The following is a 17847-nucleotide window of genomic DNA, read 5'->3' as shown; positions in this document are numbered from 1 at the left end:
AGAAGAAGAAGAAGAAGAGGGAATCACCTCATCCGTGTCCTTGCTGCTGATGCTGCAGAGGCTGTCTCCATGGAAACAGGTAGCCATTTTGTAAGCCAACAGTGTAAAATACACTCGCCATCGATCAAACTGCCACTCCCTGCGGCGACGATACTTCTGAACTTGTGTGTGGAGAGGCCTGCAAACACACACACGGACGGTCAACTGGGAACAAGAATGACATTTGACCTCATCGCAGGTCGGGACCAGTGGGCAGCCAATCACAGGGCACATATGGACAAACACCCACTCCCACCCTATGAACAATTTGGAGTGGCCAATAAAGCTAACATCATGGAGTCTTCCCTCGGGAATGGCTTCCTGCTGATTCATGGACAGCAACCTGAACGTCCTCTCTGGAAGGGAGGTGGGATTCTCCTCTCCTGTTTGGGATTCAGGCCGCCTGCCTCGCTGGGTCTCAGCCCGCCGCAGACCTGAGTGGAATTTTAAGAGTCAGCAGGCAGCCGCAGTGGCCCACTTCTACCAGAACATTCATAACGTCTGGTTCCTCAAGGTGGCCGTCAGTAGCTTCTTCATCTAGAAGCTCCTCTTTTATTCCCAATGACTGAATTTCAAATTTAGCCTGCAAAAAGTTTGCATTGAGTAGGCGTCATCTATCCTTCCTTCCCTCCCTCCCTTCCTCGCGTCTCGTTAGGAGTCCAACTTCCTAAAAAGGCCGCAGGCTGTCCGAGCGTGCCAAAGCTTCCGCCAGGGCCCACATCGATTCTCCCGCCTCGCTCTGTGATAATGAAGCCCCGCGTGAGCAGAACCTGCCAACTGGACCAGGCTGCGTGGCGGAAGACTGACGGGTAGCTGGCGGTGCGTTCACTGACCTCACCGAGCAGCGGCTTCATCTTCCTCCTTAAGGGTCATCTTCTACGTTGCCATTCCAGCACGGAATGCGCCGGGAAAGTCCCGGAAAGAAGAACCCTCGTCATGTGACGCTTGGGAGGAAGTGGGGATGTTGCCATGGAAACAGACATCACATGCCGATGCCTCCTACTTTCACCTCGTGCTCAAAGGAAGAACCTGAGACAAGTTTTGGGCCAAGCGGTGAACAAAGATGGTATGCTTGTGTCATGTGAGTCGTGTCCTGCGGTGACCTTGACAAATGACCCTGGTGGGATGTCTCCTGCGTAGCCGCGACCTTGTGGACGTGACCTCTGACAGCAGACTGACTGAGCTCCGCTGGTCCATCTCAAAGTTTTCTTCGTGGCCACGAGGGCTGAGGACATTCCGCCAGCGGCGCTCGCTGCCTGTCAGAGCAGTCTCAGGGTGCGCCGACCTCAGCAGAACACGCGGCTGAAAAAAAGTCGGATATTTGTCGACTTCCTCCACTTTTCTCCGTCTTCCTCCCCTCCAGCAGGGCCACGGTGTTGCGATGCCAGCGAGAGGAGGAACGTTGCAAACGAGGCTCAGCTGGATGCCCACGACTGACCCCTGACCTCTACCCCCCTCAGTCTGGGCTGCCTGCAGCCACATCGCCCGACCCCGCGCTCGCTGCGAGGAAGACGGCGAGGTGGAAACGCTGGACCTGACTGCCAAGCTAGCGAAGGAAGAAGTTAGTTTCCATCAACACAAAGTGTGGAATGCGGGAGGAAAGGGAGAAGGAAAGGGAGGAAGGCGGCAAGGAAGTGAGGCCAGAGATGACAAGTGTCCTACATGAGCGGCTGTGCTTCATTGGCGCCCCTCGGTGGACGAGACGCGCCATTACATGCTACTTTCATTAGCAGCTATTTGGAAAAAAGTCACTTTAAAGCTAAACCTTCTTTATTAAAGTATTGAATACAACTAATGGCACCGCGGCAGCGCTGACACAAAGTAGTCCGTCATCCAGGACTCAAAGAGTCATGTGACCTTGTTCAATCAACAGAAAGAACATTTTGCATGAATGATCTCCACGCTGTATCACAAACAGAGGAAGAGGCAGCCGATAACTTTATAAACAAATAAAAAGTAAACAGAGAACAAGGACATCCAGTGTCGCCAACGATCTAAAACAGCAGAAGAAAAAGGAATAACGAGAAAAGCGGCTCTCAGTTCAAGTTGCCTGCGGACTTAGCAGCTCCTTCTCTCGACAATCGGTCAGCCTCTTCGTTGCCGATGTAGCCCGCATGGCCTGGGATGTGCATCTGGAGGAAGAGGAGGACATGCGCGTCATCGTCAATCCAATCCAATCCACTTTATTTATATAGCACATTTTATAAACAGAATTTCCAAAGTGCTGCACAGACTAGTAAAATTAAAAAGTAATAATCCAAAACTAAAAGATCATTTAAGAAATAAAATAGTAAAATAGATATTAAAATATTAAAAACAAGAAACAAACCAATAAAAGTATAAAAAATAAAACAAATTACAATAAAAACAAAGAACTAAAAGACACAGGACCATACGACTCACTCCGAGTTAAAAGCTAGAGAATAAAAGTGGCTTTTAAGACGAGATTTAAAGCTTTCAATGTTGGGGGCCTTTTTTACTTAGGAGGGGAGAGAGTTCCATAGCTTGGGGCCAACCACAGAAAAGGCTCGGTCCCCCCTGGTCTTAAGTCTCGTCTTAGGCACCACAAGTTGGAGCTGGCCCTCGGACCTCAGTGACCGCGCTGGAGAGTAAATTTGGATGAGGACCGAGATGTATTTGGGTGCCAGCCCATTCAACGCCTTAAAAACAAACAATAAAATCTTAAAATCAGTCCTAAAACCAACAGGCAATCAATGCAGGGAGGCCAGAATTGGGGTGATGTGCTCCCCCTTTTTGGTTCCTGTTAAAAGCCGTGCCGCAGAGTTCTGGACTAACTGTAAGCGGGAGAGAGACTTTTGGCTAATTCCAGAGTAAAGTGCATTAAAGTAGTCCAGACGTGATGAAATAAAAGCGTGCATGACTTGCTCAAAGTGTTGCAAAGATAAAAAAGATTTAATTTTAGATAAAAGCCGAAGATGATAAAAACAAGATTTTATAACTGCATTAATTTGTTTGTCGAGTTTAAAATCACTGTCTATTATGACGCCAAGGCTGGTGGCTGAGGGACGAATGCTGTTTTGGAGGGGGCCGAAGTCTATAGGGGGGCCTTTATAGTTGAGGAGGATAGCTTCGGTCTTCTCCTCGTTAAGTATTAAAAAGTTGTGGGCCAGCCAAGCCTTGACATCCCTTAAGCACTCGAGAAGGGGTGTCAGGGGGGGATGGTCATTTTTTGCGAGTGGCAAGTACAGCTGGCAGTCGTCCGCATACAGGTGATAGGAGATGCCATGCTTTTTAAGTACTTCCATCAGTCCCCACATGTTAACACATACTAACAATAAAAAATGAACTTGAACTCCACATTGTAGCATTGTGAAGGTTCTACTGTAAGCCCGTCATGTGTTGGTCACAAACGTACCCAGACCACCTGCAGCTCCTGGTTGAGGCGGTCCAGCTTCTCAAAGTCATCTTTGTTGATGACGGGACCGCCGTCCTTGAGCCTCCATCCGTTCAGCTTCCAGTTCTTCACCCACTTGGTGACGCCTGTAGGAGAAGGAGGAGAAGGAACGTCACAAGAACCTTCAGCAGCCATGGAGACGCCATCTGACCTCAGTCGAGGCCTGGACAGATCGTTAAACCGGGTACGGCGGGTTTACTACAAAACTACTATAACTAGTACTACATATGAAGTGTTGTTTAGGAGCACTACGTCTGATTGAGAACTTTGGGATTGGATAAACAGGAAGCACGCATCATCAAACGTCACCGTTGATTGTGAACTTGCTGTCCGTGTAGACCACCAGCTTCTTGATCTTATGTTCTTTGGCTTGTTGCAGCGCTTTGCAGGCTGCCTGGTCCACACACACACACACAAAGAATGACATCAGATAAAAAACCTTGTTGACGCACTAATCGGCATTTAAACCATACTTGCCTGTATTTCCGCACACTGATTGGTTTGTCGTCCCTGCAGCCGCTCAGCAACATTCCTGCGGGAGACGTTAGTCAGACATGTAAGCCTCCATCGTTGCGTGTCCGTGTGCACGTGTGCAGTGTTTCCTCACAGAGGGTGCCGGGGGCCCCAGTAGACGCCGATGCCGCCTCGAGCGCCGCGCTTCCCGTTGGACGTGCAGCAGCCGTCCGTGTACACGACCACTGCGTCGCCTGCGGCAGAGGTGACAAGTTGTACCACGCTCGGGTTTGACCACTGCAAAGGCTGGAGACGACCGACACGTATCCCAGCTGGCATCCAAGTGTTACCCATGTATGTGAATCCATCTGTGCTGCCCGAAGAAGCACAGTCTGTCTCTTTGACCCGTTTGGACGGGACCACCTCCTCTACTTCTACGCGACTTCTCTTCTTCCCAAGCGGGATGTACTCCAAAGGCTCGGGTCCTCTCTTCGGAAGCGGACAGAGGTCTGACTCCACGGCTAAAAGAAGAGGAAGCGTGATAGACGGACCTCAGAAATGGTTGTGTTGTCTCCTTGCAGAGACATGCACCAGGCAAGTCATTTTAAGTGTAAACAAACCTTTGGTGGCCTGCGGAGCTTTGGAAGGTTCCACTCCTCGAACAAACTCCCAGGCTTCCTTCTCAGATGCAAACTTCTTAAAAGCAGCAGATGGGAATTTGTCCACCTGGGCTTTACATTCGCCCCTGCATGGCAAAGAACATTATCATGAACCACAAGGACGATAAAAACATAACATAACAAAACATATTAATGACATTACAATACATTTAAGTGCGCCGAACTCAACAAAAGAATACGAAGTTGGCAATCAGGTCGTAAAGAAACATTTTATTGGTGTGTTCTTTACTTCATCAATAAAAATAGTTAAAATGAAGAATATCTGAACGGAGTACGGCGTGTTATCTCACCGAGTTAAAAAATAACACTAAAGTCTCACCAGGAGTGATAGACGCCAGGTTTGAGTCCTTTCCTCACCGCGTAGAAAAACTTCCCTTTAGCCATGTCTTCTTCAACGCTGCTGCAGACCTTTCTTGCTAACGTCACCGCCCTAAAAAGACGAGCTAATCTCAGCATGACACTCAGCAAAGCACCCACACGGGCGCCATCCTGATGTGGACGCTAATAAACCCCCACAGACGCCGTGTGGTTTAGGCGTCCGTGGAACAAAACATGGCAACCCGGTGTGGCTAACAGCTGATGACGAGCAAAGCTAATGCTAGCTAGCTAACGTGCTTGGAAGAACTCGAGCTAAAGGAACGTAATCATTTTAAACTCTGACGACAAACAGAGTACTGGCATCGAACGTCTTTTTGAACCCGAGTGTGAAGACGCGTCAGTTAGGAGAAAAAGAAAAAAACTATTTGGCCAAAGTCACAAGAAAGCCATAACCTGAACTTATCCGTCTTCGTCAGTGTCCGCGTTCACCAACGTGTCGCTGATGTACCGCCACCTGGTGGCCAGGAGGCCTCACTTCAGCATTGTAGTATATTAGTATCGGTGCAGCGGCAAGTAGGAGAGAGAAAACGACATATTAAAAACATTCATTCGATTCTGAGCGATGATGTCAATGAAATGAAATTACAAATACATCAATTCAGTATAATAACATTAACAGCATATCATAGCAACCCGTAGTTAAGATGTAAATATGCCCTCTAGTGGCTGTGAGCAGGACTGGATGGTGTCATGACGTCATTGCTTTTAGTTCTGTGGAAAAAAGTGAATATATTACATATATTTAGGTGTGATGCATGATGCATGTCACAGTCAAAGTCACACACACACACACACACACACACACACACACACACACACGTGGATGATTCCCGATGTACACCTGTTTTCCATGTAATTCCAGCCCCAAAGTGCAGAAAGAAATCAAGTCAGTCAGCAGTTGTCCAGCTGTTGAAGTCGTTTGTCTCGTTACACGACACCTCATGTTTTTCATCCAAAGCCTTGGGTCATTTCTTTCTACCTCATCTTCTCCATGACTCAGTGGATTTTATTTATTTTTCTTGAAGCTCTTCCAGGAATGAGAAAAAGAAAACATTCATTCCCACTTTCTCCCAAATGACAGCGTCGCCATGCCCAAATGCAGACAGGAAGCACTGCGGCCAAAACTCTCTGCTTGCCGTGAAGGCTTCATTTTCACATTCACGACAACGTTTCGGGTCAACAAGAGTGCACTCGAGGATAAGGATACACATGCACTTATAGAACACACACACACACAGTCAGGGATGTGTGTGTGTGTGTGTGTGTGTGTGTGAGTGCATGCACGCTTGTGGAGATGAAAGCATTCATCAGAACCAAAATAACTCACTTGATCATCTTATGAGGACACAATAAAGACCCACTTGTGTCAAGACAAATAAAAGACACACTCCTTCCAAGAGAGCGGGGTTAAAGGTCAAAGTTGACTGACACGGACGCCTTCGGTTGTTGATATTTATTTTGAAAACAACAATCCATGTTTGCAGTGTCATTCCTTGTCGGGTCATCATCATACATGATATTATTGTTATAATTCCACATCACAACACTTAGCCCGGTTTGCTCGTGGTCATGGCTGTACAATGCTAATGCTAATGCTAATTGTTTACACTTTATTTACGACATTGACTTGTGCTTTGACGTCGCACGCCCTAGACCTGGCGCGGACTTAGGAGAATATGAAGGAGTTTTAGGGCCACACTGAAAAAAAAGCTGCGGTTTCCAGAATAAAGTTGTGAATTAATGAGATCAAAAGTGGTAAGCGAAAAAACTCGCAAATTTACAACAAAGGTGTTAAAAAAATGTATGAAAAAAAGTGATAATATTACAATAATAAAGTCTGAAACTTATGAGAAAAAAACCCTAAATTAAGGAGAATAAAGTTGTAAATTCACAAGAGAAAAAAGTCTGTAATGTTGAGAAAATAATGTCCTAAATTTAAGAGAATAAAGTTATACTTTTACGAGAAAAAAGCCGTAACGTGACAAATAAAGTCGTAAATTTATGAGAATAACATTGAAAATTTATGAGAAAAAAATCATAATGTTATGAAAATAAAGTCCCAAATTTACGAGACTAAAGTGGTAAAATGAATGACTTTTTCCCGATTTTTTCCCAGTGTAGCCCTAACACGCCGTCGTAGGAGAAAAACAAGAAGAGGTTAAACACATGAAACACACACCGATACGCAATACAGTCAATCACATTGCAACCTGCCCGACTCCGCCCACGACTCCTCCCCCTTCGTGCTCCCGATGGTTTGTGAGACAAGTGCGCCCCCTGCTGGCTAAAGACTGCCTTGCCACGGGGGGGAATGTCCAGGAGGCGTGAATGTTGGCACCAAAGACTGGCTACTTCTTCTACAAAACCAGCCAATCACATCATCTGCCATGTATGGATCATGTATGTGTGCACGTGTCATGTTTACACCACGTATGAACACATGTACATATCATGTATGTATTTATGTACTGTATGTAAGCTATACAGTATGTATGTATGTATATACCATGTATGTATGAAAAGATGGAGTTTGTAGATGTAAGGACAACGTAAGGAGTATTTTATTGTACACAACATGCTAGAATTGGAGTTTGACACGTGAAAAGTCAAAGTTTTTTTTATATATATATAAGAGACATAAAAAGTGTGGACGGATTTGTTGCCGTGGCGACAGCTATGCTACGTCGCTGGGGGGGGGGGGGGGGTAGGAGTGGGGTGCGTGGGTGAGGGTTTGGGGGCATCCTGGCACGTGAACACGACCTGGAATGTTTTGATGCCTTTGTACAAGACGTGAGGAAAAGTAGCTGGATGGGGGCGGGGCCTAGCAGGGAGGGGCGGGGTTAAGCATGCTGAGCATTTTAATGCCGAGGAGCGTTATCATCAACAATATTTACAGTATATATTAAGTGTTTTGCTAAATACCGGAAGTGTGACATATAAAGCAACATACAGTATATGACAGTGTGTACATATCATCATCCTAATAGCAAAAACATGCGTCGACATAGAAAAAGGCATCCACGACATTTAAGAAAAGAAATGTACAGTTTATCAAACATAATAATAATAAATAGTATTATTGAATTGCTGCTGTACACAAAAAGAGCCGTGTGTTTTTTTCTAATGTCCCTCATATAAAAATATGATTTAGTGCAACCGTATGTAATATTTATATTCATCACTTCACGTCCGTTGAAAAAAAGAGGGAGGGGGCGGGGCTAATTGACTGCTTATAAGAATATAAGCACAAATCAAAGGCACACATGTACATGATTATTAATATTATTATTTTGAAAGTACCACTTTACTGCCCCCCCCCGCCCAACACACACACATCCTGTTGAGTGTCTTTAAATAAAACAACACGCGCGTGTGTTGTGCAAATGTTGTGTTTGCTCGTTACGTTGCACGTCTACGACACGTCTACGACACGTCTACGACACGTCTATGACACGTCTTTGCTTCTGATTGTGCTTTCTGACCCGGCATCAGGGGAAGGGGAGGGGCAATGCGGGGAGGCGGGGCTTGAGGCGTGTGGAGGCCCGCGGCCGCTAAAGTGCTGAACCAGAGTAGAGGGCGGGGACGCGGAGGTGGGCGGCGTGCGCCGATGTTGTCCCGGGAGGGCGGGCGAGGGCGCGGAGGCGCCATCCTCCTCTCTGCCGCCTCGCCGTCTCTCGGTGTGCTCCTCCGGGTCGATCCGAAGCGAGGCGATGGCTTTGGTGCACGTGTGGACGCTGGCTTCCTGCTCACGCTCCCTCACGACTCCGCCCTCCATCAAGGCGGGTGAAGGCGCACCTGATGACCCCTCGCCTCCTCCTCGTCTTCCTCCGTCAACAGAGGAGGTGAAAGGAGGGCAGGTGGCCTCGCCGCTTTGGACGTCCTCTGATGTTTCTCCCTCGTGGAGCGGGAGGCGGGGTGTGGCCTGCTGCGCCCCCTGCTGGTCCAGAGGGGTGCTGACAGACGTGGGCATGGCGTGGACCATCTGGATCCCTCCGATGGGAATCATTGGATATGGCGAACGCACCTGGTGGGAATGTAAGACGATATCATAGTGAGAAACACTACTCTTGTTTTCGTGTACTTTAAAGACACAATAAGTAAGAGTACGTCCAAATTACCTGGAGTTGAGAATGGAGAGGAAGATGACTGAACAATCCCTGATGGGGCGGACTGGACTGGTTACCGCGGTTACCACTCTGTTGCGACTCCTGAGATCAACAACGGGAGGAGAAAACATAGAATGAGCATCGTTTGAGCCCTAGATAGAGTGACCCCTCTGGTCTTCCATTCAAACTGGAATCCTGATTTTACACGGAGCGGCCTGCTGAGGGCGCCAGAGTGCTGAAACCTTTCAAAGCAAAGCAAAGAGATTAGTTGGCAGCAGTGGTGGCAATGTCGGCTCTTGGTTCAACAGAGCTGGCTCTCCTCTCCCAAATGGCTGCATTGATGTTTTTGATACCTAAACTGATTTCTTACCAAAATACGTCAAAAACGTGGATTCATTTCTATGCTCAACACAAAAACAAAGACCCATCTCAAGTGATTGTGGGTATAATTTGAACATCTCGAATTATTTTTAACATAACATCAAGGAAACATGACACCGATCCATCCAGGTCAAAGAGCCGACTATAAGTGTCGGATCATTCACATATTACCCTGACATGCTTTGGTTGTCTGAATTAGCACTCCTGTGTTCTTACACTTAAGTCTCCTAAGCACATAAGGTCATATATACACACATAATACACACATAATACACACATAATACACACATAATACACACATAATACACACATAATACACACATAATACACACATAATACACACATAATACACACATATTGCACCCAGAAGGCCCCAGTAGTCGCCATCTTTGTAGCAGAAGGGGAGGGATTAATTGAAATAATGGCGGCCAAGGAGTAGCAGAAGAAGAAAGGTTATTTCCGGTAAGTGTATGAAAAAGTCATAAAAGTGGGCCGGCACTACATTGTCAACACTCGGGACCTAAGTGTACTCAGTACACTTGCTGAAGTGTACTGACGCGAGTATGCTATGTAGCCATCCCAACTCACCGTGTCCACATCAGCGCCGACCCGGCGGCGTCCTCGAGGTCCGAGCTCCGTCTGACTCAGCAGCCCGGCGAGCTGAGCCGACCTCAGGCCTCGTGCTCCACTCTGCTGGCTGCAAGCAACACACCAGTCAGGACTCTTAGAACATCTAGAACGTTCTATACCGGAATCTACTCGACTCCACCACTGGGGGGTAGCAGAACCAACGTAAACACGGACGTGAACGTCTCACCTTTGGTGGTGGAGGTGCTGCTGGAGCGCCCGTCGGGGAGAATGCGGTCTGATCATGCCCTTGTGGCGTCCTCGTGGAGACAGCTCACGCTTGTAGTCCCTCCCACCGGGAGACGTGGGGCAAGGGAGGGGCGAGAGCAGCGACAGGTGCCCCCTTCTGGGGGACAGCTCCCGTCGATATCCCACCGCGTCCCTCTTGGGGGAGACGTGGCGCAGAGGGGAGGCGTCCCGCCGTGGCGACAGTCTCCCTGGCATCGGCGAGAGGTCGTGATGTGGCGACAGGTACTGGCGAGGTGAGGGGGAGGCGGAGGGGGAGATGGGGGAAGGACAGGTGGGGTAGTCCAGCCCGGGGGAGGACAGATGAGAGGACGGTGAGGGGAAATCCAGAGAGGGGACGGGGAGGTCTTCGTCCATAGATGAGGAGGGCGGAGCCAGCATCCTACCGGCCAGCATCCCTCGCTGGTGCTCCTCTTGACCCCGCCCATGCTCTGCCCGCTGGGACGTGATGTGAATGCTCGGCACGGTGGTGAAGTAGCTGAACAGCGGCGGCTTGTGGACCAGGGGGTCGGAATGCGGCGGGAGGGGCGGCGACGGCTGGGACGCTGCCACAGCTGTGATTGACAGGGAGGGCAGGCCGTAAGGCTGCGGGCTGGTGGAGCGCGAGCACGTCTTGGGGGTGGAGTCCCCGTCGTAGTCATCGTCCTCATCGTCTTCGTCGTCATCGCCATCGTCCTCGCCGCCTTCGGAGTCGTCCACGTCTGAGAACTGGTGCTCCGCCATCTTGTCTGACGACCTCCGACCTTCCTCACCCACGTCTGGAAGACAAAAAGTGTCTTTTAGCCGAGCCATCATCCCGGTGTAGATGTGGCGGTCCCTTCGGGACGCTTTGTACCTGCGTCGTCTGTCTCCACGTCCTCCACGGAGGACATGGACACGCCTAACTCCAGACACTTCTTCAGATGCGCTTTAGACTTCATGTGCTTGGTCAGGTTTCCTGCACACACACACAAACACACACACACACACACACTTCAGTATCTGTTTCAAGGGTCATGTATGGTGAATAACAGCTCATAAGGCAGAAGTAAGCCCCACCTTTGGTCTTGAAGGCAAAGTTGCAGAACTTGCAGACGTAAGGTCGCACGTCGGTGTGTGTCCTGATGTGTTTCTTCAGCATGCTGGGCTTCTTGCAGCGGATGCCGCATTCCTCGCAGATGTACTTCCCTCGACCTCGCCCGCGCACGTAAACGTAGTCCTCGTTGGACTTGAACCTGGACGTCAAGCACAGTATGTCAGTCAGGGGCGTGCCATTTACTTGCCCGCGGCACATTGTAAAAATATGTTAGAAACATGTTATGCTATTATGGGAATAAAGTCATTATTGTACTGAAAGATGCATAAATATGAAAAAAAGCAGTCACATCCAAGTTTGGACACCTCTGATGATGTCAGTGTAGGAGACATCCTCCATCATTTTCTCATAACCAATCCGTGATCAAAGATCATTAATTAACACAACTCAGTGTGTCTATTTTCTGTACTCCCCAAAGTCCTGTTTTTTCTGGAATCCCATATGTGGGCTGTGTCTTAACCGGGAAGTCCAGACTTCCTGGTCTTCGGCCACTGAGGCGTTCCCAGGCTGGCTTTGAGACACAATCCCTCCAGCGTGTCCTAGGTCTGCCCCGGGGCCTCCTCCCGGCTGGGTTTGCCCGGAGCAGCTCACCGGGGAGCCGTCCACGGGCGTCCGTACGTAATGCCCGCGCCACCTCAACTGGCTCCCGGCAGCAGAAGGTCTTCTTCTTCCTTTCTTACAGAGACAGAGCTTCTATCGGCATATTAGGCACAAAATTCCCAGACTTTCCAAGGATATAATCCTGATTTAATCCAAGATGTCAGTGCGCAGATGAAAGTTCTCATGGAAAGGTCACTGGCAGTGGGACGCGTGTCATGGCAGGAAATGAGCGTCCGGTTCTGGTAAGTGTGGAACGCTGGAGAACATCCAGAAAGCTCAAACCGGTTCCTCTTGGCTCCATTCGGAAGCTGACTCACAGAGCCTCTTTCTGTCCGGCCGGCAGGTAACGAGCCTGCGGCGTCCAAGGTGTGTGGACGAGTGTCAGGACAAGGTTGTCTTTGGAAGACGTGATGGGTGGAATGTGTGCACAGCTGCGTCCACTCAGGACATGAAGGATGGCTCGTCTTGGATGCCCGCATCACGGTGGTGACACTTTCCTGGGACGTGGAGGACCAAGGTTCCGACCAATACTCACTTCCTCCATGAGGGAAGCGTTTGACCTAAATTTTTAAGTCTTCTTGTCGTCTTATTGCTGTCCTTGAGGGACAAAGGAGACCTTCTTCACATATTTGTTTCATAATTCTGTTTAATGGCCGCCGTGTGATGTACTCAGCAATAAAAACACAGGAATCATCTGTGACGCTCCAATGAGTGTTCACGTTTGTATTTAAAGTCCATGTCGGTCTTTTTCCCGTGTGGGGGACGTAAGTCGTAAAGGACAGATGTGGACTTGAGTCATGGTGACATCAGACAGGACTTTGAAGACGCCATTAAGCTCCTCAAAAAGTGCTTCCTGTTTGGTCAACGTGACAGCTAGCAAACACGCTAGCGCTGCAGCAGCTGATTAGTTTTAGCCAGCAGCTAACTCGGCAGAGGTTTCAACCTTAAGCTTAAAGTTTCAACGTTCCGTGCTCGACTGTCACGGGACACAAGTGAGGAAAAGACGATGGCGAGACAGCTGCCAATACAATAAGATGCGAGTCTTTTGTGTCTTCGATGGATTTAACAGACCCGCAAAGAAAAGGTTGTAAAAGTCTTACTTTCCACTCAAAGGAGTTCCCACGAGTCGGCGGTGTTGTTTTTAGTGAAATCTCAAGCAGTGAAAAAAAGGAAAGAGACTCGTGAAATGTTTGTGTGTTGGACGTACCCGCCTTCGAAGATTTTGATGCGTGTCGGTTCGGTGGCAGTTCGCTTGATGGCGACGTCCTTGTCCGCATGCTCCTCCTTGGACCGCTCCCACGAGGCCACGCCCTTCATCTTCCTTCCAAAATGTCTGACATCGACGGGCATCAGCTCTGGCTTTAGCTGCCACGAGAACAAGAAGTGTGTCTTAGCGTCAAACATCTCAATGACCGTGGACCTTCTTCCATGCGCTCGTGGAGCATACCTGATCAAAGCGCAGTTTCCAGGCGACCGAGGACACCAGCTTCCCCGAGCTGGGCGGCGCCATGTCGGCTGTGGTGTACAGGAGGTTGGTGTCGGTCTTCTGTTTGGACCTGAGCAGGGCCAGCGCAGCCTTGGTCCTCAGGTTGAGCGGGTTGGGGTTGTAGGAGCTCACACACCAAGAGCTGTAGATGGAGCTCTGCGAGGCAGCTTGACGACTGTTGGGCTTGGTGTAGTTCAGGAAGCACCAGCTGACCCGGCAGAGGTTGCGCAGGCTCGGGAACTGTAAGAACTGCTGGACATCGGTCACGTCGGCCAGCAGCAGAGTCTGTCCCGCCGCTCTCGGCGGTCCTGGATTTTGGCTGACTGCCAACTGAAGCAGCACGCTTGTTGGGACTTGACTGGCTGCGGGCGGCTTGGAGGCGTCAGCGACTTCGGCGTCGTTGGAGGAGATCATGGACTGGGGGCTGAGGTGGGACTGGTCCATGTCAAGCTCTTCAGGGGAGTTTGGGCAGTATGAAGCAGGAGAAGAGTCGGTGACAATCTGGAGAGGAGGCGTGAAGCTCTCTGGGCGGGGTACGTCAGGCTGGTGGGGTGCAGAAGAACGGACAGGAATGGCGATCTTGTTGGGAGCAGGGAAGTCACCCAGCGGCGGAGAAGAAGACATCCTCTCACAGTCGTCTCCAGTCTGCCTCTGCTCGGACTTGCTGCTGCCGTCGGTTCCACTCAGCTCAACAGCGCTCATCTCCTTCAGCATCTGCCCAAACATTCTCTCCTCTTTCACCCTTTTCTGCTGCTTGGTCTCGAAGAAGAGCTCCAAAGAGCTGGCAGGAGACAGCATCCTCTTGCTGCCCCCCATGCCGGACCCCGAGGCCTCAGTGGTGGTTATGGTACCTGATGTTAGCGACAGAGGAATTCCCGTATTGGGACCGGAATCTGGAGACTTCCAGTGTGGGGAGCGCAGCACCGTTCCATCTGTCTGACCTAGGAAGTGTGATAGATTGAAACCTGCTCTGCTTGGACCTCGTCCCAGACCTTCAGGCGACTGACCGGCGCCCACAGCGCCACCTTGAGGGGACATGTCACTGATGTTGCTCCGTCCAACTAAGCTGAGCCTCTGATCGTGTGCTATGAGCTGGCTAACGCTGGTATACATCACACTACCAAAAGATGGCACGTGGGTTTGGATCCGCACAGGAACCAGCAGACCAGGCTGGGAGGCGTGGGGGCCCGGGTTCTGGGTGGCGAAGATGGGCTGGATCTGCTGTAGTGGCATGGGGGTAGTGTTGGAGGTGGGCAGGGAGTGCTTGCACGAGAGAGAGGCCAGGTTTTGGTGATGAAATATTGAAGAAGGTTCTGGTTGTCCGTCATGTGGTCTGTGGTGTGTCGTGGGTCCGGGTAGGCTGCTCGGTGATCGGATGTGGAGTTTCTGGAGTTGCTGCTGGGCCTGGAGGGTCAGCTGCTGTCTGGATGTCTGACTGGTCTCTTGACTCCAGAACAGAGCGGACTGTTGGCAGGACAGGACCTGCTGCTGGACTACTTCCTTGTTCATGACCTCGTGAACTAGATGTTCTCCTTCAGATGATGAGCCCTGAGCCTGGAGGCGATATTGCTGTGACCTAACACAAAAAAAATCATAAGTAAAGGCAGAATTCAATTGGCAGCCTAAGACCGACCTGGCATAGTGAGGCTCGTCCTGCAGGCTGTCCTCACTGATGCTCTGCTGGAGAACGTGCTGCTGGTGAGCTCCTACGACTGAAGACAGGGGAGTCATCAGGACAACAATAGGACGACAAGTCTTCTTCGGGTTTGTTAACAAACTCACCACCAACAGTGTTGCCGAGTCTCTTGGTTCTGCCGGCTATATCGCTAATGCTATGTGACGGTCCCGTCGGGCCAGGCCACACCCCGTGCTCCACGCTCTCTTGTTTGATTGACAGCTCAGACCCTCCTGGTTCCTGGGCGGCTGCCTCGGCGTACACACTCAGTGAAGCCTGTATGAGTTCCAGGAATGTTTTTAAATCTCAGAGCAAAAGTCAAAAATGACAAGTGAAATCATGTCTACCTGGCGGACAAGACACCCACGACGGCGCTCCTTCATGGCGGAACCGCTGGCGTAGAGCTCTCCCTGTCTGGAAGACGACAAGCTTCCATAATCGAAGGACTTGCTACGCATTTCCGGCAAGTCAGACGGAAGTGAGTATGGCGTCTGTTCCGACGAGGACCTCCTCATCTCCCTCTGCTGCTGGTGGCTGGAATGACCACTGCCGGGCACCGTCAGGAACTCGGATGCTTTGCCTCCTCCACCCGCGGCGGAGTCCTCCTGGGTCTAAATCGCACAAATATCACACATTTGAGATATCAACATGAGAAAGCGAAGCATCAGTGGAGCGGTGGACGGGTACCTGTTTGGTGGGTGACACCGACTTAAGGCCTTCGTCTCTGTCGAAGGACATAGAAAATGAAGACGAGTGGGACAGATTGCTCTCCTGACTTGGGCTGCGAGACAGGCTGGTGCAAGTGGACTCAAAGCTGGATTCCCCAGACGAGTGCTCCATGTCCGCAAGGCGCAGCCTCTTCTTCTTGGGCGGGAGCTTCTCCGAGGGCATCTGCGACAGGGTGTCACTCCTCTGCGGCAGCTGGAATTCCTCCACGTGCGGCTGATGCTTTTCCACCTCCTTCGCCATCGGAGCTTCTGCGTCTTTCTCATCCGTGACCCTGATCTCAGGAACTTGGATGTTAGGTTGGCGGACTAGTTTGTGGGGGATGTGATAAGGCTGCCCGGGTGAAGCTGCTGCTGAGGAAGACGAGACCGAGGCCAGGTCACTGTCGCTCTGCGGCTGCTGATCCATGCTCTCGGTCCTCAGCAGGGCCGATTCCGGACTCAAAGCATCTTCAAAAATGTCCGAGTCAGACTGTTCGGAGTACTGGCTGGACGGGGCTGAGGGATGATATCCCGGCTGCTCAAAGGATTCTGACTTCTCGAAAGAATTCGGCCGGCTGAGGGAGTTGGTGTGCTGGATGACTGATATGACGTTCCCGGCCGCCTTCCTGCATTCGGCGTCGCTAAACAAAGCCATGTCCTCAGAGCACATGCTAGCGCAGGTATCGAAGCTGTCTGATTGGCTGTGAGCGCTATGAAGAGAGCCTTTCCCGGTCGGGGTGGCTCTGGAGCCGTCAAAACTCCCGTAGTCTCCCGTCATCTCGACAGATCCGCTGCAGCTGCTGTCACAGTGACCGGGACTGTCTTCTTCATCCCCGACACTCTTCTCTTTCCTCCTCTTTCTGGTGGCTATTTCTGACAAGCTAACTTTAGTTCCGTATGAGCTGTAGACCACATGCTCTGCGACTCCGGGACCGCGCTCGTTCAGCTTCTTAGCCAGGGATTTGGGTAAATTCTTGGGCATGTGTCCGTAGCCCTCGGCGTCTCCTGTGTGGGCTTCGTGGGCTGAAAGTTCTATGGCTGCCTGTCTCCGGAGCCGACGCAGTCCAGGCGGGTAAAACACGTCATCCGATGTCATCATCTCGTCAAAGGAATGGCTGCCTCGTATCCCTGGAGGAAGGCTGAGGTTCGGTGGAGAAGACGTCGGCATGGAGTTGCTTCTGATCAGGTGCCCGGAATCTGACGGCGGCTCCAGAAGTCCCGTACTGCTCTGACTGGGTACCGTCGGATACTGTTTAGGCTCCCCAGACATTCCGACGTCCCCCCTGAAGCAGATTTGATCCTCAGAGATCTTTCCCATGTCCAGGACTACACCTGATTGTTTTAGGCTCGCTAGGCTACTAGGGTCCGCCCCCGCCATCGCCACCGTGATAGACTGCCTCGATCTGGAGTTGGGTCGGTAGTACCAGGTCCGACCAAACATAATCTCCTCGTATGTTTTAACGTTTGCATTTGGGGGGCTGATCTGCTGCTCGGCGCTCTCAGATCGAGAAAAGTAGCCCGAGTCTGTGCTGCCTTTGCTGTGAGGACTGAGCAGGTTCAACGACTGAGACCCGGTCGGATCTGAATCCTGGCCTTTCCTGTCATGCAGTCTCAGGGCCAAATTCGCTTTGATTGAGGGGGAATCGTCCAGAGAACGTCCTCTTCTCCCAGCCAGGGATGTCATCATGTGGTGGGAAAGTTTTACGTCCTGGAACGGTGGGCATTCCATCCCCGTGGACGGGACGCCTCCGGACTTGGGGACAATAAGGATAGGCACTTTAATGGAGCCCACAAACTGATCTTCGGCTGAGTCTGCATATGCTGGCTCTGCACCACCTACGTGGTCGGATGGAAGAAGGACATGAAGAAGAAAGGCATGTAGTTAACAACAGATCCACCATTACAGAGTGGATCTTTGTTCTGTGTGGGAACGCCCACATACGCAACCTGGCTTGAATGACACACAGCACATTTCTTTC

The 17847-nt window shown here is 50.5% G+C and overlaps 2 protein-coding genes across 6 annotated transcripts in view; both read right to left on the bottom strand.

Moving 5' to 3' along the window:
- Window positions 1-1787: 1787 nt before the first annotated feature.
- On the bottom strand, window positions 1788-5433 carry rnaseh1 (ribonuclease H1). Of its 2 annotated transcripts, XM_058074506.1 has the most exons (9): window positions 5359-5433; window positions 4907-5017; window positions 4528-4652; window positions 4258-4428; window positions 4062-4161; window positions 3928-3986; window positions 3764-3844; window positions 3416-3540; window positions 1788-2171 (listed from the first exon to the last, which is right to left on the bottom strand). In XM_058074506.1, the coding sequence occupies exons 2-9, from the start codon at window positions 4969-4971 to the stop codon at window positions 2076-2078; spliced, it is 822 nt and encodes a 273-aa protein (XP_057930489.1). In that variant the 5' UTR covers window positions 4972-5017; window positions 5359-5433; the 3' UTR covers window positions 1788-2075. The 2 variants fall into 2 exon arrangements, with proteins under 2 accessions (XP_057930489.1, XP_057930479.1); XM_058074496.1 differs by having other exon boundaries at window positions 1789-2171; window positions 4907-5406.
- Window positions 5434-6403: 970 nt separating this feature from the next.
- The window catches only part of hivep2a (HIVEP zinc finger 2a), a 47558-nt gene continuing 36114 nt past the window's right edge, over window positions 6404-17847 (bottom strand). For all 4 annotated transcript variants that reach the window (XM_058067066.1, XM_058067058.1, XM_058067081.1 and 1 more), the window contains 12 exons: window positions 15849-17704; window positions 15509-15772; window positions 15269-15437; window positions 15120-15198; window positions 13448-15062; window positions 13208-13365; window positions 11364-11539; window positions 11161-11262; window positions 10270-11083; window positions 10041-10149; window positions 9084-9173; window positions 6404-8989 (listed from right to left, as the gene is read on the bottom strand). In XM_058067066.1, the coding sequence (XP_057923049.1) occupies window positions 8411-8989; window positions 9084-9173; window positions 10041-10149; window positions 10270-11083; window positions 11161-11262; window positions 11364-11539; window positions 13208-13365; window positions 13448-15062; window positions 15120-15198; window positions 15269-15437; window positions 15509-15772; window positions 15849-17704 (6011 nt within the window). In that variant the 3' untranslated portion in view covers window positions 6404-8410. The remainder of the gene's footprint in view (window positions 8990-9083; window positions 9174-10040; window positions 10150-10269; window positions 11084-11160; window positions 11263-11363; window positions 11540-13207; window positions 13366-13447; window positions 15063-15119; window positions 15199-15268; window positions 15438-15508; window positions 15773-15848; window positions 17705-17847) is intronic.

Source organism: Doryrhamphus excisus, chromosome 1 (assembly GCF_030265055.1).
Source record: "Doryrhamphus excisus isolate RoL2022-K1 chromosome 1, RoL_Dexc_1.0, whole genome shotgun sequence".
NCBI lineage: Eukaryota > Metazoa > Chordata > Actinopteri > Syngnathiformes > Syngnathidae > Doryrhamphus > Doryrhamphus excisus.
The sequence above is the reverse complement of the archived record's forward strand: the minus strand, read 5'-3'. Positions and strand labels throughout refer to the sequence as shown.

Excerpts from the sequence above, each read along its gene's own strand:
- rnaseh1 (XM_058074496.1), bottom strand. The coding sequence starts at position 5,043 with ATGCTGAGATTAGCTCGTCTTTTTAGGGCGGTGACGTTAGCAAGAAAG. Across the intron at positions 4,429-4,527 it reads AGCTCCGCAGGCCACCAAAG|CCGTGGAGTCAGACCTCTGT; the intron begins GTTTGTTTACAC and ends CTCTTCTTTTAG. Across the intron at positions 3,541-3,763 it reads CAGCAAGTTCACAATCAACG|GCGTCACCAAGTGGGTGAAG; the intron begins GTGACGTTTGAT and ends CTTCTCCTACAG.